At 44.0% G+C, this 19,054-nt stretch overlaps 1 protein-coding gene across 1 annotated transcript; it reads right to left on the bottom strand.

The window, feature by feature from the left end:
* Positions 1–14,707: 14,707 nt before the first annotated feature.
* LOC114686946 (vomeronasal secretory protein 2-like) lies at positions 14,708–18,803 on the bottom strand. Its single transcript, XM_028861642.1, has 7 exons — positions 18,711–18,803; positions 18,116–18,246; positions 17,808–17,878; positions 16,275–16,385; positions 15,511–15,612; positions 15,291–15,412; positions 14,708–14,845 (listed from the first exon to the last, which is right to left on the bottom strand). Exons 1-7 carry the CDS (start codon positions 18,801–18,803, stop codon positions 14,708–14,710), a joined length of 768 nt encoding a protein of 255 aa, XP_028717475.1.
* Positions 18,804–19,054: the final 251 nt, after the last annotated feature.

Genomic DNA, 19,054 nt, shown 5'->3' with positions numbered 1-19,054 from the left:
ATACTGAACTTTGAAATCAGCACTGCATTACCTTCTGCATTGTCCTTTCTGCCCAGGACTGATCTGGGTCCTCAGATCTTTCGTGCTTCTACATAAACTGCAGGATCATTTTCTAGTTCTATGAAGAATGTCCTTGGAACTTAAATGAGGGTTTCATGGAATCCACGGACCACTTTTAATAACTTAGTTGTTCCAATAATATTAACTCTGCCAAACCATGAGAATGAGAGATTGTTCTTCTCTTTGTGTTTTCTTTAATTGGGCTCTTCACTGTTCTAATTTTTATTGTACATAATTTTACTACCTTGATTAGATTTGTTTGGTTTCTTTTTTCTTAAGGCATTGTGAGTGATATTCCCTCTCTGATTTCTTTCTTGGCATGCTTTTGGTATGACCTAAACTACTATGTTTATACCTCGCTGCTTTGCTGTGTTTATCAAACATCAGTGTGTTCTGGTGGAGTCTTTAGGGTCTTTTCACTCAGGGTCATGTCACTTGGTGAGAGAGAGAAGCTGACTTACTCCTTTTTAGTTCTCACACCTTTATCTCCTTTCCATTCCTTGCTGCTCTAGCTGAGACTTTAGCCCTGTAGCCAATATGAATAGATAGTGAATGCCTTTTCTTGCTCTTGAGCTTAAATGCTTTCATGTTCTCTCCATTGAGTTTAATGTGCTTTTTGATGATCCAGAGCTATAAGTGTTCAGCACATAACTGCCTTTTCTGTGTCCAAAAGTTCTGATAATCTGCATTTTGATTCTCTTTGAGAAAAATTTAAATTTCTCTCCTGATTTCTTCAATAGCTCACTGGTCATGCAGGAATGTACTAGTCTATCTTGGTGGCATTTGAATGATTTTTCTAGTTTCTCTTCAATTGATTTGTAGTTTTACTGCACTATGATCAAAAAGAGATAAGAAATCGTCTAAATCCATTTGTATTTGTTAAAACTTGCTTTTGAGATGTGATGTATTTCCGAGAAAGTTCCGTGGGTGCTGAGAAGCACACATCCTGCAGCTGCTGCACAGGATTCTGGCAGGCATCTGTTTAGTGCAGTTTGACTGAAGCTTGTGGGATTTCAATCTGCATGACCCGTATTCATCAAAATGGAGTGTCGGTGTTATGCAACTGCATCTTGACCCATCTGTCCACTCCTGTTGCTTAGTTTTTGTCTTAGGAAATGCCAATGCTCAATCCACATATGTGATATCCTCTTGATAACTTCTTTCCTCTATTCATAAGTAGTACTCTTCTTTTTGTTTTTATGCCTTAAAGCCTACACTATCATCTATAAACCAGTGATTCCAACTTGGTTTGACCTTGCATTTTCTCAGCACACTGACTTCTGTGCTTATACTATCTGTTTATGTGTATCATTGTCCAGTGGCATGTGTTTCTTGGAGACAACAGAACCAATCTTGTTTTGTACTCTCATTAGGCTAGTGTATACCGGTTTGTTGTGCTTTGTTTTAAGGACTGTCCTCTGTTTTAAGATTGTACCCTAGTCTGCTTGGGAGATTACAACAAGCTTGCTGCCTCAGACTCCCTAGTCCTGAGCTGACAGCTATGAGCCACAAACACCAGCCTTGTGTCTTTTAACTGGAGAACAAAGAACATTTACATTTAGGGTGATTATTAGATATTTGCTGGGGATTTGTTGCTGGTGGCTTTAGTGTTTGCTATTTCCTTTCTCCATGATTTATAATGGGTGTTTGCTCATTTGCTGAGCTGAACATGACTGATATTTTTCCCAGCTGACTTTTGTTCTAGTCTCACAGAATTTGTTCCTTCCTGTGTTCTCGTGATTGAGGCTGAACTTGCCTCTCTGGTGCTTAGGATCTTTTAAATGCCTTTGCTCTGCTTTACTTATCTCTTTCTAATCTGTTGTGAACCATCCTGCTTCCTTATCACAAGGCCCCACTGTGAGTCTCCTGCTTATCTCCCCAGCAACAGAAAGGCTTGGTAGGGATGTATTTTACTGCTGTCTGCCTACCCATAGCCAAGACTGAGGAGGGTTGTATTCCTGTCTTCTCCATCAGCCACATAAGCTAGTGCACATTTAAAATGCTCTAGGCTGGTGCTGTGGCCACCCTTTCTCATCAGCTACAGTTAGGTACAAAAGGGCTTTGGGCTGGGTCAATAATCTCCTTGCCCAGTATATTCTCTGATGGGGGAAATGTATGTGGCATACCAGCTGGGGGGAATAATGGTCCATCCTGAGAACCAGCTTATGGACACACACCTATGGAATCCCACTGTCAATTTTTGTTTGTGCTCTTTGTCTTTTTATGATCTATATTTTAACTTCTAATTTTGTTTCGCAGTTTTATTGGTCAAATTTTTCCATCTTGATGAAATGTGATTTGTCTGTCTTTCCTTTGGCTTCTTCTCTGTCATTTATAAGCAATAACTGTGAAAGTTAATGCACAAAGAAAGCTTTTAGTTTTAGCAACATTTAGACCTGATTATCTTCTGTCAGTATTTGAGGCAGAATCTCGCTATGAATCTACACAGGAGGATCAAGACTTGCTCAGGGGTAGAACATCTGACTACAGTGTCAGCCTTAGATTCATACTGAGTTTTAGACTGCCTCAGATATGTTAGATTCTCTCTTTTAAAAAAACCCAAGCTGCACAGCAGTGGTGGCAGGCGCCTTTGATCCCAAGGGGGTCTGAGTCAGGCAGATCTCAGTGAATTCAAGGCCTGCCTGGTCTACAGAGCAAATTCTAGGACAGCCAATGCAACACAAAGGAGCCCTGTCTCAGAAAAACAAAACAAACAAACAAACAAACAAACAAAAATACCAAACATTTTTAAATTGGAATGAGCAAATTATATACCATGTCAATCAATCAGTGCTAGAAAGTCATTTGACAAAATTCTGGGTAAGAGCTTTCCAAAGAAGAGTCTCACACTATGTTGAAGAAGAGCTTCTACAAACTATCTGCAGCCTGTGCCATTCCTACTGTGCAATGCTGCCCTCTCTGCAACTTCTAGGACAACTGAGGATGTCCACTTTCCCTGTCTACATGTAATGCAATAAGAAGGTTCCAACTATAGATTTAAGATAAAAAGAGGAATAAAATATGTACATATTTACAGAAATAAATATACCCTTGTCCACTGGAGGCTGTCTCTTCACTCAGATTCATGTGCCAACCTGGGACAATCTGAAAGCTGACTTCTTGGGATTACTGTATATGAATTTTTAATTATGTGCATAAGAGTAAGCCTATGTGGACTTGTGTGCACCATATGGATTAAAAAGCCTGTGGAGATCAGAGGAAGTCATTGGGGTAAGAAAAGCAGAGAGGAGACATGATGTCAGCATAGCTTCTGTAGTAGGTATTTGCAATGCTGAGAGAGCCTGGAGGGCTGCTTGTGCTTTGGTATGCTAACAAGCCCCACGGTTAGCAATCTGTGTGGAGTTTCTTTTGGACCTGACCATAGAAAGCTAAATACTATAGTGCTTCCCATCCATGCTGCAATACCCAACATGGATCTATTGGTGAGATAATTGCTGGGAATGTTGAGAAAATTCTGTGCCACATTGGCACTGATGTTTCTTTTTTATATTCTCTTAGGTTTCCAAGATCAATTGGAATTTTTCTAGTATGGTGGTGTGAAAGAAAATGGCCCCCAAAGGGTATGGCATTATTAGGAGGTGTGGCCTTGTTGGAAGAACTGTGTCACTGTAGGGATGGGCTTTGAGGTCTCTTTTCTCAAGCTTCACTCTGTGTGACAGTCAGTTGACTTCCTGTTGCCTGCAAGATATAGCACTCTCAGCTCCAGAACCACATCTACCTGCATCTTACCATGCTCCCATTCATGATGATAATGGACTGAATCTCTGAAACTGTAAGTGAGCTACCCTCAATTAAATGTTTTCTTTATAAGAATTGCCATGATCATGATATCTCTTCACAGCAATGGTAAACCCTAACTAAGACAGAAGTTGGTACCAGTAGTAGGTACTGCTGTTCTAGGCCAGACTATGTGTTTGTTTGGAGGAATTTGGACTTTGATACCTTGGGTTATGAAAGCAGTGGAATACTTTATGTACAACTTATAACTGCTTAATGGGTCATACTAGTAGAAGTATGGAAGACTGAGGAGGTGCTAAGAGTTATTTCAACTATTAGGAGCTTGCTCAAGAAGATTCAGAGAAGAATTTTAATATGTTGCCTAGAGATAATTTTTGTGATATTTTGGTGAAGAAATTGGCTATATTTTGCCCTTGTCTGAAGAGTCTACCTGAGGCTAAAGTGAAGAGTTTTGGATTAATTCCATTGACAGAAGAAATCTCAAAGCAGCCTAGTATATACCCTGTCATGTGGATATTAGTGGTAACCCTAATGAAGACATATAATGAAAAGAGCAAGCTGAGAAAGAAAGAGTATTTGAGGAGAATAAAGACACCAGAAAGTTGAATCCTCTGTTCGAGTAGATAGATGGATTAAGAAATGGAATAAAGGAAGTGGAGAACTCAAGGGATGGTGGCACATACCTTTAATACTAGCATTCTGTAGGCACAGGTAGGCAGATCTCTGAGTTCAAGACCAGCCTGGTCAATAGAGCAAGTATCAGGACAGCCAAGCTTAGGCAGTGAAAGACAGGAAGATGGTGAAGATGTAACTGAATGAAGTGGCCATGGTCCAGGCCCAGCAAACAGTTAAACTTGGCAGCTTAGACCACATGGTTCTGGCATTAGAGTTAAGAATAGAAGAAACAGGTTATAGAAGTTGTCTCCATGCCTAAGGATGAAAGACCCCCAAGGGGAGATCTTCCTCCGGGAGAGACCCCAAACCCAAGGAGCACACCGAAACCACAGATCAGATGCAAACAGCAAGAGGGTTTATTAAATGCACAGGTACCTGGGGGCCAAGTCTCTCGGAGGACTTGCGCGCCTTCCCAGGGCAAAGGGGACTTTTTATGGGTTTCCAGGGGCAAAGGCGCGGCTACAGAAGCGAGAAGCATAGTTACAGGGTCCCGATTGGTTGTTTTACAGAAGGCCAGGGTGAACTTGGGGTCGCATTCTTTAATTATCAGAAGTTTGATGTGTGGCTGACTCGTCCTTGCACAAAGTATAGTGGGTGTTTTTCCAGCCCAGCTGCTTATTCCTCAAGGCCAGGGGCCCGCCATAAAATATCCTCATTTAACCCAACTGTCTTTCTCCCAAGGCCGCTGACCACAATTATCTCCTCCCTAAGCCAGATGGCTGGCCACAGTTATCTCTCCCTCCCAAGGCCGGATGGCTAGTTAGTTACAGCTGTGAACTTCTGTCTTTCTGTTTCCTTCAGAATGGCGTTTCTTAGGCTAAGTTATGGGGGGCATTACTTCAGCCCAACACCCCATATCCTCATAATGGAGTGGGGGTCTTTCAAGGATAGCAACTGAGACCAGGCATGTGTCAAGGGTGTCCCTGAACAGAGGCCTAGAAAAGAGTCCATTGTGTGAAGCTGTGAAGTTGCAGCCAGGATTGCCTTGGAGATCCCAAAATGTCAGAGATGCCAGAGTCATGGGACACCTGCCAAGGAGAGCTGGTAACAGGGAGTGGAACCAGCCCAAGAGAAAAAGGAGTGTTGTACTAAATAAATCTGAATGGAACTGGGGACTTGAAGAGTATTTCAACATCAAATGTGAAAGTGTAGAGTTTGGAGTTTGTCTGGCTGTTTTTCAGTCTTGCTTTGTTCCAGTATTTCCTTGCTATGCTCCCTTCCCTGAGTTTTGGAATGGTAATGTATATCCTGTGTCATTTTATGTTCAAAGTGTGTGATCTGTTTCTTTATTTTAATTTTACAGGGAATTGCAGTTAAGAGACTGCATGAGTCTCAGAAGAGACTTTGGACTTTGAAACAAGTTTGGGTTTGTTATAGACTCTGGGGACTGTTGAAGTTGAACTGAATGAATTTTTGCATTATGATATAGCTGCAAGCCTTTGGGAGCCAGGAAGTAGAATGTGGTGTGTAGCAGGACAGGCCCATAGGGTTGAGGAAATTGGCTCCAACCAGTTGCCAAGCCATGCACATAATATACTCCTTAAGAATCAATCTGGAGTCTGCCTGAGGGCCTAGCAACAGGAACTGTCAGAGTTCCTGGTCACTGTCAGAGGTCCTGATCATGCTTAGCCAACCACACAGCCTGGGTGCTGGGAGGAGGGTATATAAGGCCTTCCCTGTTATTAAATAAATGAGTTTGTTATTTGCCTTCAATGGACTCCCAGTGTCTGTGCTGTTGACGCTGTACCTTCTCTCACACACACACCCACAGGATCTGTTAGAATCCAAGCAACATCTGGTACATAAACATGAAGCTTCTGTTACTTTGTTTCTCCCAGCACAGGTTCTGATCCTCTCCCTCTCTTCACTCAGAGTGGTTGACAGCACCCCCAAGATGGTGTGTTTAAGTGAGAAGGCCCCTCAGGGTTGGGATCTTTCAGTCCCTTTGGTGGGTAAGCGTTGGGACCCCCACTTCTTTCCTTCTTTTGTGTTGTCTGGCATGTTTGTCCACCCATCCTGTTAGGAAAGTACACTTTATTTCATTTCAGTTTGCCTGGCACCTCCACATAAGGACGGACCCCCCCGCCAGGAGGTGGGACCAAGGCTCAGCTCCCAATCTCCATCCCTTATCTAGAGACACTGTGTGGGCATATGGTCTAGCCTAAAAAAGACCATGGAAGTCCCCCACTAAGCACAGGACTTAAGATTCTGATACAAATTTTCATCCCATTGAAAAAGATGGGTAACCTTTTCAGCACCCCCACCACTACCCTGTCAGATATCTCCATGATATCTGATGATGAAAAGAACATACCTATCAGTTTGGGCCCTGAGATATCTGTCCCCACAAAGACTGTCAAGGAGAATGTAGCTATCAGTTTGGGCCCCTTGAAATCTGTCAAGGAGATCATAACTGTCAGTTTGGGCCCTGACAGATCTGTCAGTTTGGGTCATGAGAAATCTGTCAAGGAGAACATAGCTGTTAGTTTGGGTCTCATGACTGTGCCTTTTCCATGTGTTCCATGTGTCAGCCATTGTTATTAACAAAAAGTTAGGTTAAAACTTGTAACACCAAATTGGAACTGCTTTGGAAAACAACATGTGGTCTGCCGCTACCTTAATTAAGTACAGCTAGCCACATGGGCAGCTGCCATTTTGACGAAGGTCAAAAAAGAGGGAGGTTATATGACTTCACTGCCATCTTAAATAAAGGTGACCACATGGAGTGGCCCCACCAAGGAGACATTAAGTCTCCAATATATTTTATATTAGAATGGATTTTTGTATGATAATCCCTGCTCTGTCCTAAAAACAAGGTTTATAAGAGATAGATAGGATGCTGATTTACTGAGGTATTAAAGCTGCACCTCTATTCATTCATGTACAGGGATATATCTTGCTGGAAGCTAGATTTTGTAACCTAAGAGTTACTTTGATAACCCTTGATATTAATTTTAGAGACATTAAATTGTTTACAATGTTAAAACTTGGTTTTGCCATCCACAGATTATGATTATGCTCTACATCTTAGGACCAAAGCTAAACACCAGAGACTGAGATATTCCTATTTTATGTTGCACCAAGGTGATGACCAATTTAAAAATACTTGTCTAACCTTCTTATAAGAGGTCACATATAATGGCAGGAAGCACCACCTCTTTGGGCCATATAGCCCAAGGTCATGAGCAGAACAAATACTACTACATTCTCTGCTTCCTGGAGAAACAGATCCCTGAGACCTCCAGGATAACAGTTAACCAAGTGTTTCCTCACCCCTGACTCCCACTAAGCATGAGCCCCCTCCCCACATCCTCTGAAGTAGCAAGAAGCAGACAGACTTGAATCATCACCCATGTAGCCAACAAGGTTGGGATGTTCTCTTGGAAGCTCTGTCTCAGACTCCTCCTCCCTCTCCAAACCCTGCCCCTCAGAAAGCCCACCAAGTGACAGCTCCTCCTCCAGAGCTCCTCAAGACTACACCTATAGGGTATTTAAGCTCTGATTCATAGACCTGCCATGTGATTTCTCCTTCCCCCGTGATCACCCTGGAATGCTTGGCTCATTAAACCTGGACATGTAATTTGGCTTGATTTGGTTTACTGCATCAGCAGAGAAACCTAAGACTGAGGATCCAAAAATTCTTATTACATAGGGCCACTGTATGACCAAACATATAGGTGGCATCCAAAGAAGACAGGTAATACCATACTCTAATCAGGAGAACACTGTATTTCAAGGTCACTAGTCTGCCTCCTATCTCTCAGGGACACTGTCCATAAATGACATCTATTAAGGCACAGCCTTTCAATGAGGCTGACTGCCTGCTATGAAACCTAAGACCCCAGAAGGGACATGTAGTAAGTCACTGGTTAGAACTCCTGTTCAATTGTTCAGTGCTTAAAGACACATCTGTTCATGGAAGTTCTGCACAGACCACACCTTCCCACTCCAGAGCATGCACACTGACCATACAGCACCCTTTGCAGAGCTGCTAGAAGGACGTTGAGGGTGCTAGGGTATAGCTGCTGTGCACTTTCAAATAACTAATGGTTGTAGAGAGCATGGGCAGGAGGTGGGATCTCTGGGGTCCCTCAGCTATGAGGTGTCCATCTTAGAATTTTTTTTCTCAAACAAAAGGTTTCAGAGTATAAGATGTAGTGGTACTTTACTGACATCTCATGGATGTATAAGGACTTATGGCCCATAATTTCAGAATAAAGAGAAATGGGTGTGTAGTGTCCTTTTCAAAAACAACATTCAGAACACACTAAGAACAGTTTAGAAGATTTCACCAGTAACCCATGAGTAACCAGCCAGCTGCCTCCAAGCTTGGCTATACCCCCATCACAAGACACAAGTTCCTCCTGGAAAGGTGTCATCTCCAGCTATGGAGCCAGGACCACAAGCCTCAGGGAAGATGGAGGCTGTGCACAAATGGCCCCCTAGCAGCTACACTTCCCTGCTTCCTATATCCTAAGCTTCAGTCTCCATGTCTGAAAGTGGACAGAGGCATGGTCTCTTCTGTGGACTAGCCTGTAATCTCTAAAGCCACCTGGGAATTAACTGGGTAGGCCTTCCTGAAAAGTAAGAAAAGGAGGGATACTACAAGCCCAGGAGCTTACCTTGCAAGGGATAATAAGGTGCAGCCAGGGGTACCATGTTAACTAATAACTTGACACAATCTAGGATCACCTGAGAGATGTTGTTCCACTGGTCATGACAGTGTCTGTTATATTGATTATGTTAATTGATTGCGGAAGACTTATCTTAAATGTGGGCAGGAACATTCTGTGGGCAGAAGATGCAAGGCTGTGTAAAATGGTGAAGCCACCTGAGCACTAGTATGAATGCATTCATTCTCTCTTCTGACTATGGGCATAATATGAGCAGCTGCTTCATGCTCCAGCTGGAGAGCCCCACCATTGTGGACTGAACTGCAGGCTAAAGCAAACCCTTTCTCCCTTAAGTGGTGTTGATTTGAGTGTTTTATCTCTTCAACAGGAGAAGAAACTGAGACAGGAACTCACAGTCATTATATTGACCGGCTCCTCTGTTCTCTGCATACAGAATCCTACCTTAATGCACTGGCCCTCAGATCTGGAAAACAGGAAAGCAACCCACAGCCTCTTCCAGAACACATGCCTGTGCTCTACTGAGGTCAGCTGGTTCATCAGTCTTAGCACAATATCCCCTGAAATCCCACATCAACCCTTCCCATGTTTTTGAATGCTAAGATTGTATCCTCTCAAAGGAAGGGGCTTTTTCTGTCATCAGTGTCTAAACACAGACAGAGAAGGGGATAGAAAGCTGAAAGTACCCATGGGGAACACTCACATTAACTCCAATGTTTTTGTTCCAGTTTGTGAGTATAAAAGGAAACACTACCAGACATCTCCTCAGTTCAGTCAGATTCCCTTGACTCACTGTCACCTTTATAAACCAGACACCTGAGAGCTGTAGCAGACAGTCATGATCCCACACTTGTCCAGCCATAAGTCTCCCCCAGGTTGCCAATAAGGGGTGTAGCTTGAACACATATCCCAGACCCCAAGATTTAGCCCCCAAGTTAGTGAACTTCCACTCTCCAACCCCTTATTCCTTAAAAGTAGACTAGAACTACATTTTGATGGCCCAATAGAAGCAGAGGATGCCTGTCTCCAAAGGCTCCAAACCCTTAGGATTCTCAGAAACAACACATAAAGGCCCTACCATGTAAGAATTTCTGGTTCTGGGTGTCACTGCTAGGACACTTTCTGCTTCAACTCTATGGAGCTGGAGTCCATGTGTGCTGGAGAACAGCAGTCTCTGCTCAGACTCAGAGGACTTGAACACTCATGAGTGCTAGCTCTGGTCCTCAGACACTGGCCAACTGTCAAGCCTGCCACATACACCTGTCCACCATCCCTCCTTGTCTCATTTTGTTTTCTTCTGAGGGGACGGGCAGGTCATCCTGGGACTGCAAGACAGCCATCAGACCAAACAGTGTGACAGTCAGGAGCAGAATATTCAGGCTCTGTGCTCACAGACAAGGCAGGTCACTGTGCTGGCTCCTCAGAGGATGCCCTTTATAGCCAAAAATGACACTGGCCACACCCCTCCTGGCCATCAGTCATAGAAAAGTCCATGTCCATCATGGCATTAGATATTGTTACTGTTGTGATATGGTTGTTATTTCCTGCAGATAAAAGACACAATATTCTGCAATGCCTGTACCATCTAAGTTTGCTACTCCTGAAGGACCCCAGAGAGTATAAGTTACTCAGGCATTGAGTGGGGAGACAGACTACACTCTGGACCAGTAAGGAGGGGGATTAGTTCATTCCCTTGCAATTCCTAGGCCTGTTCTCCCACTTTGGACACTCATAGCTGTCCTTGACACCTTCCCAGCAAGGTGACTTCTCAGCTCCTCCTGCTCATAAAGGGACTGGGCTTCTTTCTCCACACATGGTCCATGATTTGCCGAGCCCACACTATGTTCTAAGAGCTCAGGTCAATACTATTAATGCCTAGTAGGCATACCCTAGATGTGGGTAGGGTCTGTGTAATGGCTCAGGGTGTCCTGAAATAACACCTCCTCTAAGAGTCTTCTAGCCACTCTTAAGCCCAGTCACCTGAACTAGCGTATACAGCTGTGCTCTTTTAGAACATTTCTTATTCTCAGATGTCTTGCTTCTTCTTCATTACCTTTACCCATCAACTACCTCCTATGTTTCATTCTAAGCTCCTGAGGAGTATGGCCTTGATGGCTGAGCTTCATGATTTTATCCTGAAGCTGAAAAAGCTCTAGCTGTATGTCAAGGTATTACAATTACATGTTATTTCACTTGTGTGATCTCAGGGACATCAACTTTGACAAAGGATATTGGCTCTCCCACTGCGTTGGTTATCTGGGGGCCTGCCCAAAGGACTGGTGGAGTCCCAGCCCACTCTGCAAAATTGAGGCTCCTTCCACAACTTGTGGCCCACATGAGATTCTTAACTTAAACAGAGACAATTGAGAGTCAGCCATTTGTACAGCTGCATCAATTTTCTCAATCTACAGCCCCCAACACTCTAAGGTTTATACTCTCATGTGTCTGAACACAGACAGGTCATTAAGGTGACCAAGTATAAGTCTCTTTGGGCAAAGATGTCAAGAGGGGCACAGGGAGGCCATGAGTTTATTCCACTGGTCATGACGGTGGAAATGATATTGATTATGTTCATTGATTGTGGAAGAATCATCTTAACTGTGGGCAGGAGCAGTTATATATTATATATTAATATATATTTACTGCTGCTGGTTCAGAGAAGAATTGCCAGGACCATCGTGTTACAAGAAAGCATCGACAAAGGTCAGTTTGGAAAAGTTTGGCAAGACAAATGGTGGGGAGAAATTGTTGTGAAGATTTTCTGTTCTAGAGAAGAATGTTCATGGTTCCGAGAGACAGACATTTATCAGACTATGATTGCTCCAAACCACAGAGGAGGCAAAAAAAAAAAAAAAAGTCTGCATGGAACCATGACCACACCTAACAGCAACTTTGAAATCTTCAAAAGGACTATGGTAAAGCTATTAAGCTGATTAACACTACGGAAAGATTTGCTTTGGACTACAAACTGCTTAGGACAATTTTGAGATGGCTAGCTGAGATGATCCAGCCTGACGGACTACTTGAACAAGGACTTGAAACAAGCCCTGAACTTTCCTATTATGGAGAGACTGGACAAATGATACAGGACTTGACAATTAACCCAAAAATTTTCTTTTCAAGATTCCCTAAAGATATCTTCACCCCTAGAAAGCAAAAAGGAAAAGAGAATATAGATATGAGATAGATCATTGAATCTACTCTGAGAGAAAAGATAAAGAAATAATAGGATAAATAGGTAGATCATTGAATCTACACTGAAGAAAAGGAGAAGATATAAAAATGACAAAAGGTAGACTACTGAATCTATTATGAAAAGAAAAAGGAGTGAATATGGATATAAGATAAAAAGGGAGATTATGGAATCTACTTTTTAAAAGGAACTACTTGTTTTAAATAAGATAAGTAATGAAAATTTTTTGGTCTGAGTTTATCAGATGTTACTGGACTGGACATTGTTAATATATATAATGGAGTTTTTTGTCTGGATCTGTCAAATGTTAATGGACTAGACATTATTAATGTAATCTTGACTGTATATTGCATATACTTATTGAAGAAAGTTTTTCTTGTATTAGTTATAAGCTTTTTTAATTTTAGACAAAAGGAGAGGAAATGTGGTGGTATTGTGTTCCCCAAAATATTGTGTACTCTAATAAATTTATCTGGGGTCAGAGAACAGACAGCCACTAGATACAAAGGCTAGAAAATGGTGGCACTCACACCTTTAATCCTAGCATTCCAGAGATAGAAATCCCTCTGGATCTCTGTGAGTTCAAGGCCACATTGGAAATAGCCAAGCATGGTGACACGCCTTTAATCCCAGAAAGCCAGCCTTTAATCCCAGGGAGTGGTGGTAGAAAGCAAAAAGATATATAAGGCGTGAGGACCAGAAACTAGAAGCATTTTGGCTGGTTAAGCATTTTGGCTGGTTAAGCATTTGGCTGGTTAAGCTTCAGGCTTTCCAGCAGCAGTTCAGCTGAGAGCCATTGGGATGAGGACACAGAAGCTTCCAGTCTGAGGAAACAAGACCAGCTGAGGAATTGGCAAGGTGAGATAGCTGTGGCTTGTTCTGTCTCTCTGATCTACCAGCATTGACCCCAATAACTGGCCTCGGGTTTGATTTTGTTAATAAGAACTTTTAAGATTCATGCTACATCTAAGCATGAATCTTAATATAAGATAATCTAATATAAGCAGAAGATCCTGGAGTATATAAAATGGTGAAGCCATCTGGTGAGCACTAGCATTAATGCATTCATTCTCTCTTCTGACTATGGGCATAATATGAGCAGCTGCCTCATGCTCCAGCTGCCAGGAAAGCCCCACCATTGTGGACTGTACCTTGAACTGTGAGCTAGAGCAAACCCTTTCCCCCTTAAGCAGTGTTGATTAGAGTGTTTTTGACAGCAACAGGAGAAGAAACTGAGATAAAGACTCACAGGAGCTGTATTGGCCAGGCTCCTCTGTTCTCTGCATACAGAGTCCTCAGGCTCCTCATTGACTACAGAACTGACTGAAATCCTGGAGCGCAAGACTCCCTCCCTACACAGAAATGAGCAGTGTGCACACTGGTTTCTCCAAGAGCCAGCAGTACTGTACTTGGAAGTTCCTGTCATTCCCAATGTGCAGCAGTACAGAGTGCATCAGGTGGGACCCTGCATCTCCTGTGCTAAGCTCAGTGTTCCTGGGAACATCTTTCCTGCAGTTACGGAAGACACCTGACACATTGCTCAGACATGACAAGAGTATTCCATGTTCGAATCCAGCAGGTACCTGAGGGGTTGACTCCATGTCCAGTTGACCAAGTCCAGGCAGACAGGTGCAAGGAGAAGACATCAAGTGAGGGTGGGAGTTTGACTGAAGGTTTATGGCTAATGCTCATTTGAGAGCAATGGGCAGCTTCTTGGAAGAAAATGATGTTGCGCACTCATCCTCCAGGAATACATGTACAAATAAGATTGTCAATGATCATAATCATTCAAAGTACTGGCCCAGCCCTCCATCACTGTGGTTCTACCATGTCCCTGAGGCAGTGTCAACACAGACCTTGAATACTGACGAATCATAGAAAGCTAGAGTGAGTAAACATACCCAGAGATCTGCATCCAGGTCTACCTTGCTTGAGGGTGATGAGGAAGAGGCCTGCAATTTTCTTCCCTCCACCACTGCCACTGCTCCTAGGTAATTCAAAGCTAGGTCCCTCACAGAATTCCATGAAGTTCCCCAATGCAGCAAGGGACCTGCAGACATTAGTAAACCTGATGTCATCACCCAGTCCTGCCCGCCCTAGTGACTACCCAAATCTCCTGCCCCAGTGTCAGCAATCTTCTGAAGCTGTTTGGCATTGGCTGCACATTACTTGATCTTCTAAGATATCATATAGTTCTACAGGATTGTTAGGTGTCATGTTACTTGGTATCTGGTATCTGTTCCAATATTTCATCAAACTTGTGAACTGAGAAGGCCTGCCACATAAAAACTGAACTCAGACAAAAATGCTAAACTCTTTATTGGATTCAGACAGGGCAGGGACAGGAGTTTAAAGCTGAAGCAGGAGAGCAATCCAGTGGGAGTAACAGTCAAGGAAGGAGTGGACCTCCAGTGGGGGAAATACAGCTCAGTGGGATGCGGTCCAACAGGAAGAGTTGTCCAGTCAGGTCACTGCCTTGTACGAGTGGCAAAGATGGCTCAGCAGTTGTGCTCCTGGTGGGCTGTGACTGAGAGAGGAACACAAGTGAGAGACTCCTCCCCTTACCATGGGAACAGCAGTCAGAGAGTAGCAACTTGGAAGGTGGGTGCCTATCAGAGGTCTTCCTTCCATCAAGCCTCTGGGAGGTCTCTCCAGAGAATACATGGGCCCCTGAACAATCCTAGCTCCATGATCTTGTAGACCTCAAATTGTGTTTGGTGGGTTCCTAGAGCATGAAATTAGACCAAGTGGAGACCACAGTATGGGAGGGACTCTGGGAAAAGAAAGGAGAGATTTCCCAAGTATCTTGGGAATTAACCTTGAGGACACCTCCTGAAGTAGTCACTGTTTCCTGGCTAAGCTGGGTCCCTCCTGAGTGAGAGGATGGGAGCAGGGCCAAGAACAGATAGAAACTTTAACTCTGGAGCTGACAAATCTGTGTCCTATCAATGTTCCTTCAGAGGGTCACTTACCACTGTGATGTTTGGGAACACAATGCTCTGTAAAAGCAAGGGGGAAAAATCAAATAAAAGAAGGTGTGATGGTTGAAGAACCAGATTACCCTCTGCAGCCCCAAGATCAGAGAAAGGCCTTACTGGCAAAGAAAGGCACATAGTTACACAAGAGTAGCAGTATTATGAATAACACACAGGCCACATAGGGGAGGGGTGGGGCGGGGGAGTATCCTCTTACCCCTCTGCTCGGGCACAATAATGTTTTCTTGGAGAAGCCCTTTGCGCTGTATGAATTTCTTAAATTCTTCCAGGGCTTCTGTGTTTTCTTTTGGATGCTTTCCTGTAGGCAGAGGTCAGAAAAACAGAACAGGCATGACTGCACAGCTCTGTTGGGAGCCAGTGACAGAAGGACAAAAACTCTGCCGAACACTAGGGCCTTCAACCTGGAAGATGGAAGCAAGAGGGGAGGAGATTTCAGAGTGAACACGGAGGTGGGATATGGATGACTGGCTTTGTCCACAGGAAGTGGGTATCACTGACACACAGGGCCACCATAAGACTAAACATATAGTTGACAACCTAAGGAGACAAGTAATGTCACACGCTAACCAGGAAGGACCCTGTGTTTCAGGGTCACTAGCCTGCCTCCTGTTCCTAGGAGCCATTGCCCATGAAAGGTCTCTGATAGGACACAGACTTTCAATGAGACCTGCCTATTATGAAATCTGAGACCCCAGCAAGTGACATGTAGGAAGTCACTGGCTAGAACTTCTGTCCTATTGGTAAGTGCTCAAGGCCACATCTGCTCATGGAAGTTCTACACAGACCACAGTTTCCCACTTCAGAGCATGTACATTGACCACACAGCACCTTAACCAGAGCTACTATAAGGCCACCCAGGGGACTTTGTAGTTCTGAGTGCCAGAGTGTAGCTGTGCACATTCAAATAGTTAATGGTAATAGATAACATGGGCAGAAGCTGGAGTCTCTGGAGCTCCTCACCTAGTAGGTCAACTACTTCAGATTTTTTCTCAGACAAAAGGATTTCAGTGTATATGATGTAGTGGTCCTTCACTGGCAGCTCATAGATGTGGAAAAGCACATGGTTGGAAACTGCAGATTAAGGAGAAATGGAAATGTAGTATCTTTTTCAAAGACAACATTCAGAGCATACAAAGAAACAGCTGAGAAAGTTTCCTCAATAACCCATAAGCACCCAGCCAGATGACTCCAGGCCTCAATGTGGCCCCAACACAAGACAGAGGCTCCTCCTGGAAAGGTGTCATCAGTAGCTTGGAGTTGGGACCACAAGTGTCATGGAAGATGGAGGCTGTACATGACTGGTACAATAGCAGCTGCTTTGTCCTGCTTCTTAAATCCTAAGTTTCTGTCTCCTGGCCTGACACTGGATAGTACTATCTAAAGGGAAGCATGGTCTCTTCTGTGGACTAGCCTGCTGGGGATGTCTTTCTAGATGCTGTGAATGTGTTGCTCTGATTGATTGATAAATAAAATGCTGATTGTCCAGTAGCTACACAGGAAGTATAGTATAGGTGGGATAAGCAGAGAGGAGAATGCTGGGAAGTGGGAGGCTGAGTCAGGAGATGCTGCCAGCCGCCACCGCCATGAGAAGCAAGATGTAAAGTACCAGTAAGCCACAAGCCACGTGGCAACTTATAGACTAATAAAAATGGGCTACTTTAAGATATAAGAACTAGATAGCGCCGGGCGGTGGTGGTGCACGCCTTTAATCCCAGCACTCGGGAGGCAGAGCCAGGCAGATCTCTGTGAGTTCGAGGTCAGCCTGGGCTACCAAGTGAGCTCCAGGAAAGGCGCAAAGCTACACAGAGAAACCCTGTCTCGAAAAAACAAAAACAAAAACAAAAACAAAAACAAAAACAAACAAAAAAAAACTAAATAGCAAGAAACCTGCCACAGCCATACAGTTTATAAGTAATATGTCTCTGTGTATTTATTTGGGTCTGAGTGGCTGTGGGCCCAAGCAGGACTGGAGAAAACTCCAACTACACTACCTTTGATCTCTAAAGTTACCTGGTAATTAACTGGATAAATCTTCCTGAAAGGTAATCAGAGAAGAGATGCTACAATTTCAGGAGCTTGCCTTCCAAGGGATAATCACATGCAGCCAGGGTACCTTATTGGCTAATAATGTGATGTGATCTAGAATCACGTGAGTTTATTCCACCGGTCATGACAGTGGAAATGATATTGATTATGTTCATTGATTGTGGAAGAATCATCTTAACTGTGGGCAGGAGCATTCCATAAGCAGAAGATCCTGGAGTATATAAAATGGTGAAGCCATCTGGTGAGCACTAACATTAATGCATTCATTCTCTCTTCTGACTATGGGCATAATATGAGTAGCTGCCTCATGCTCCAGCTGCCAGGAAAGCCCCACCATTGTGGACTGTACCTTGAACTGTGAGCTAGAGCAAACCCTTTCCCCCTTAAGCAGTGTTCATTAGGGTGTTTTTGACAGCAACAGGAGAAGAAAATGAGATAAAGACTCACAGGAGCTGTATTTGCCAGGCTCCTCTGTTCTCTGCATATGGAGTCCAACCTTGATGCACTGGCCCTCATACCTGGAAAACAGGAAACCAACAGGCATCCTCTTTCAGAACACATGCCTGAGCTCCACTGAGGTCACCTGGTTCATCAGCCTTAATACAATGTCCCCTGAAATCCTATATCAACCCTTTCTATGTTTTTGGGTGATGAGACTGTGGCATCATCAGAGGAAGGGGCTTTTCTGCCATCCGTATCCAAACATAGATAGAGGAGGTGAGAGAAAGTTGAAAAGGCACATGGGGGATACTCACAAGATGGTAGTCCTGATCTCCAAAGTTCCTTGTTCCGGAAATGACACTCTATTAGGGAATGATACCTCAGGTCTCAGCTTTGTCAGGTTTCTATCACTCACTGTAGCCTTCACGAACCAGACACCTGAGATCTGGGGCAAACAGAGTCCTGAGCCCACACTAGGCAGCCTCAAGTCTCCCCCAGGTTCCCATAGGCAATGTAGCCTGAACACATATCTCAGAACCCAAGATACAGCCCCTGAGTTAGTGAGGTTCCATGCTCCAAACCCATGCTCCTTAATATTATATTAGACTACAAATTAGTGGCCCAGCAGAAACACATGGCATCTGTCTCCAAAGTCTCCAAATCCCTAGGAGTCTATGAAACAACAAACAAAGGTCCTATCAAGTGAGACTTTATGGTTCTGGGTGTCCCTGCTCTAGGACCCTTCCTGCTCCAACTCTGTGGCTCAGGAACCCATGTGTGCTGGAGATCAGCAGCCTCTGCTCAGACTCAGAGGACTTGAACACTCATGAGTGCTAGCTCCAGTCCTCAGACACTGGCCAACTGTCAAGCCTGCCACATACACCTGTCCACCATCCCTTGCTGCCTCACTTTCTTTTCTTCTGAGAGGAAGGGCAGGTCATCCTGAGCTTGTAGGACAGCCACCAGGACCAACAGTGTGACAGTCAGGAACAGGCTCTGCATCTCCAGGCTCTGTGCTCTCAGACAAGGCAGGTCACTGGGGTGAGTCTATGAGGCTTTGCTGGCTCCTCAGAGGATGCCCTTTATGGCCACAAGTTGCACTGGCCACACCCCTCCTGGCCATCTTTCACGGCCAAATCTATTACCACCATTGGGCTGGATGTTGTTGCTGTTGGGATCTGGTGTTCTTTCCCCGCCACCTCCAGATAAAAGACACAATGCCTTGCAATGTCTGCACCATCCAATGCTGCTAG

This window comes from Peromyscus leucopus, chromosome 4, assembly GCF_004664715.2.
Source record: "Peromyscus leucopus breed LL Stock chromosome 4, UCI_PerLeu_2.1, whole genome shotgun sequence".
NCBI lineage: Eukaryota > Metazoa > Chordata > Mammalia > Rodentia > Cricetidae > Peromyscus > Peromyscus leucopus.
The sequence above is the reverse complement of the archived record's forward strand: the minus strand, read 5'-3'. Positions and strand labels throughout refer to the sequence as shown.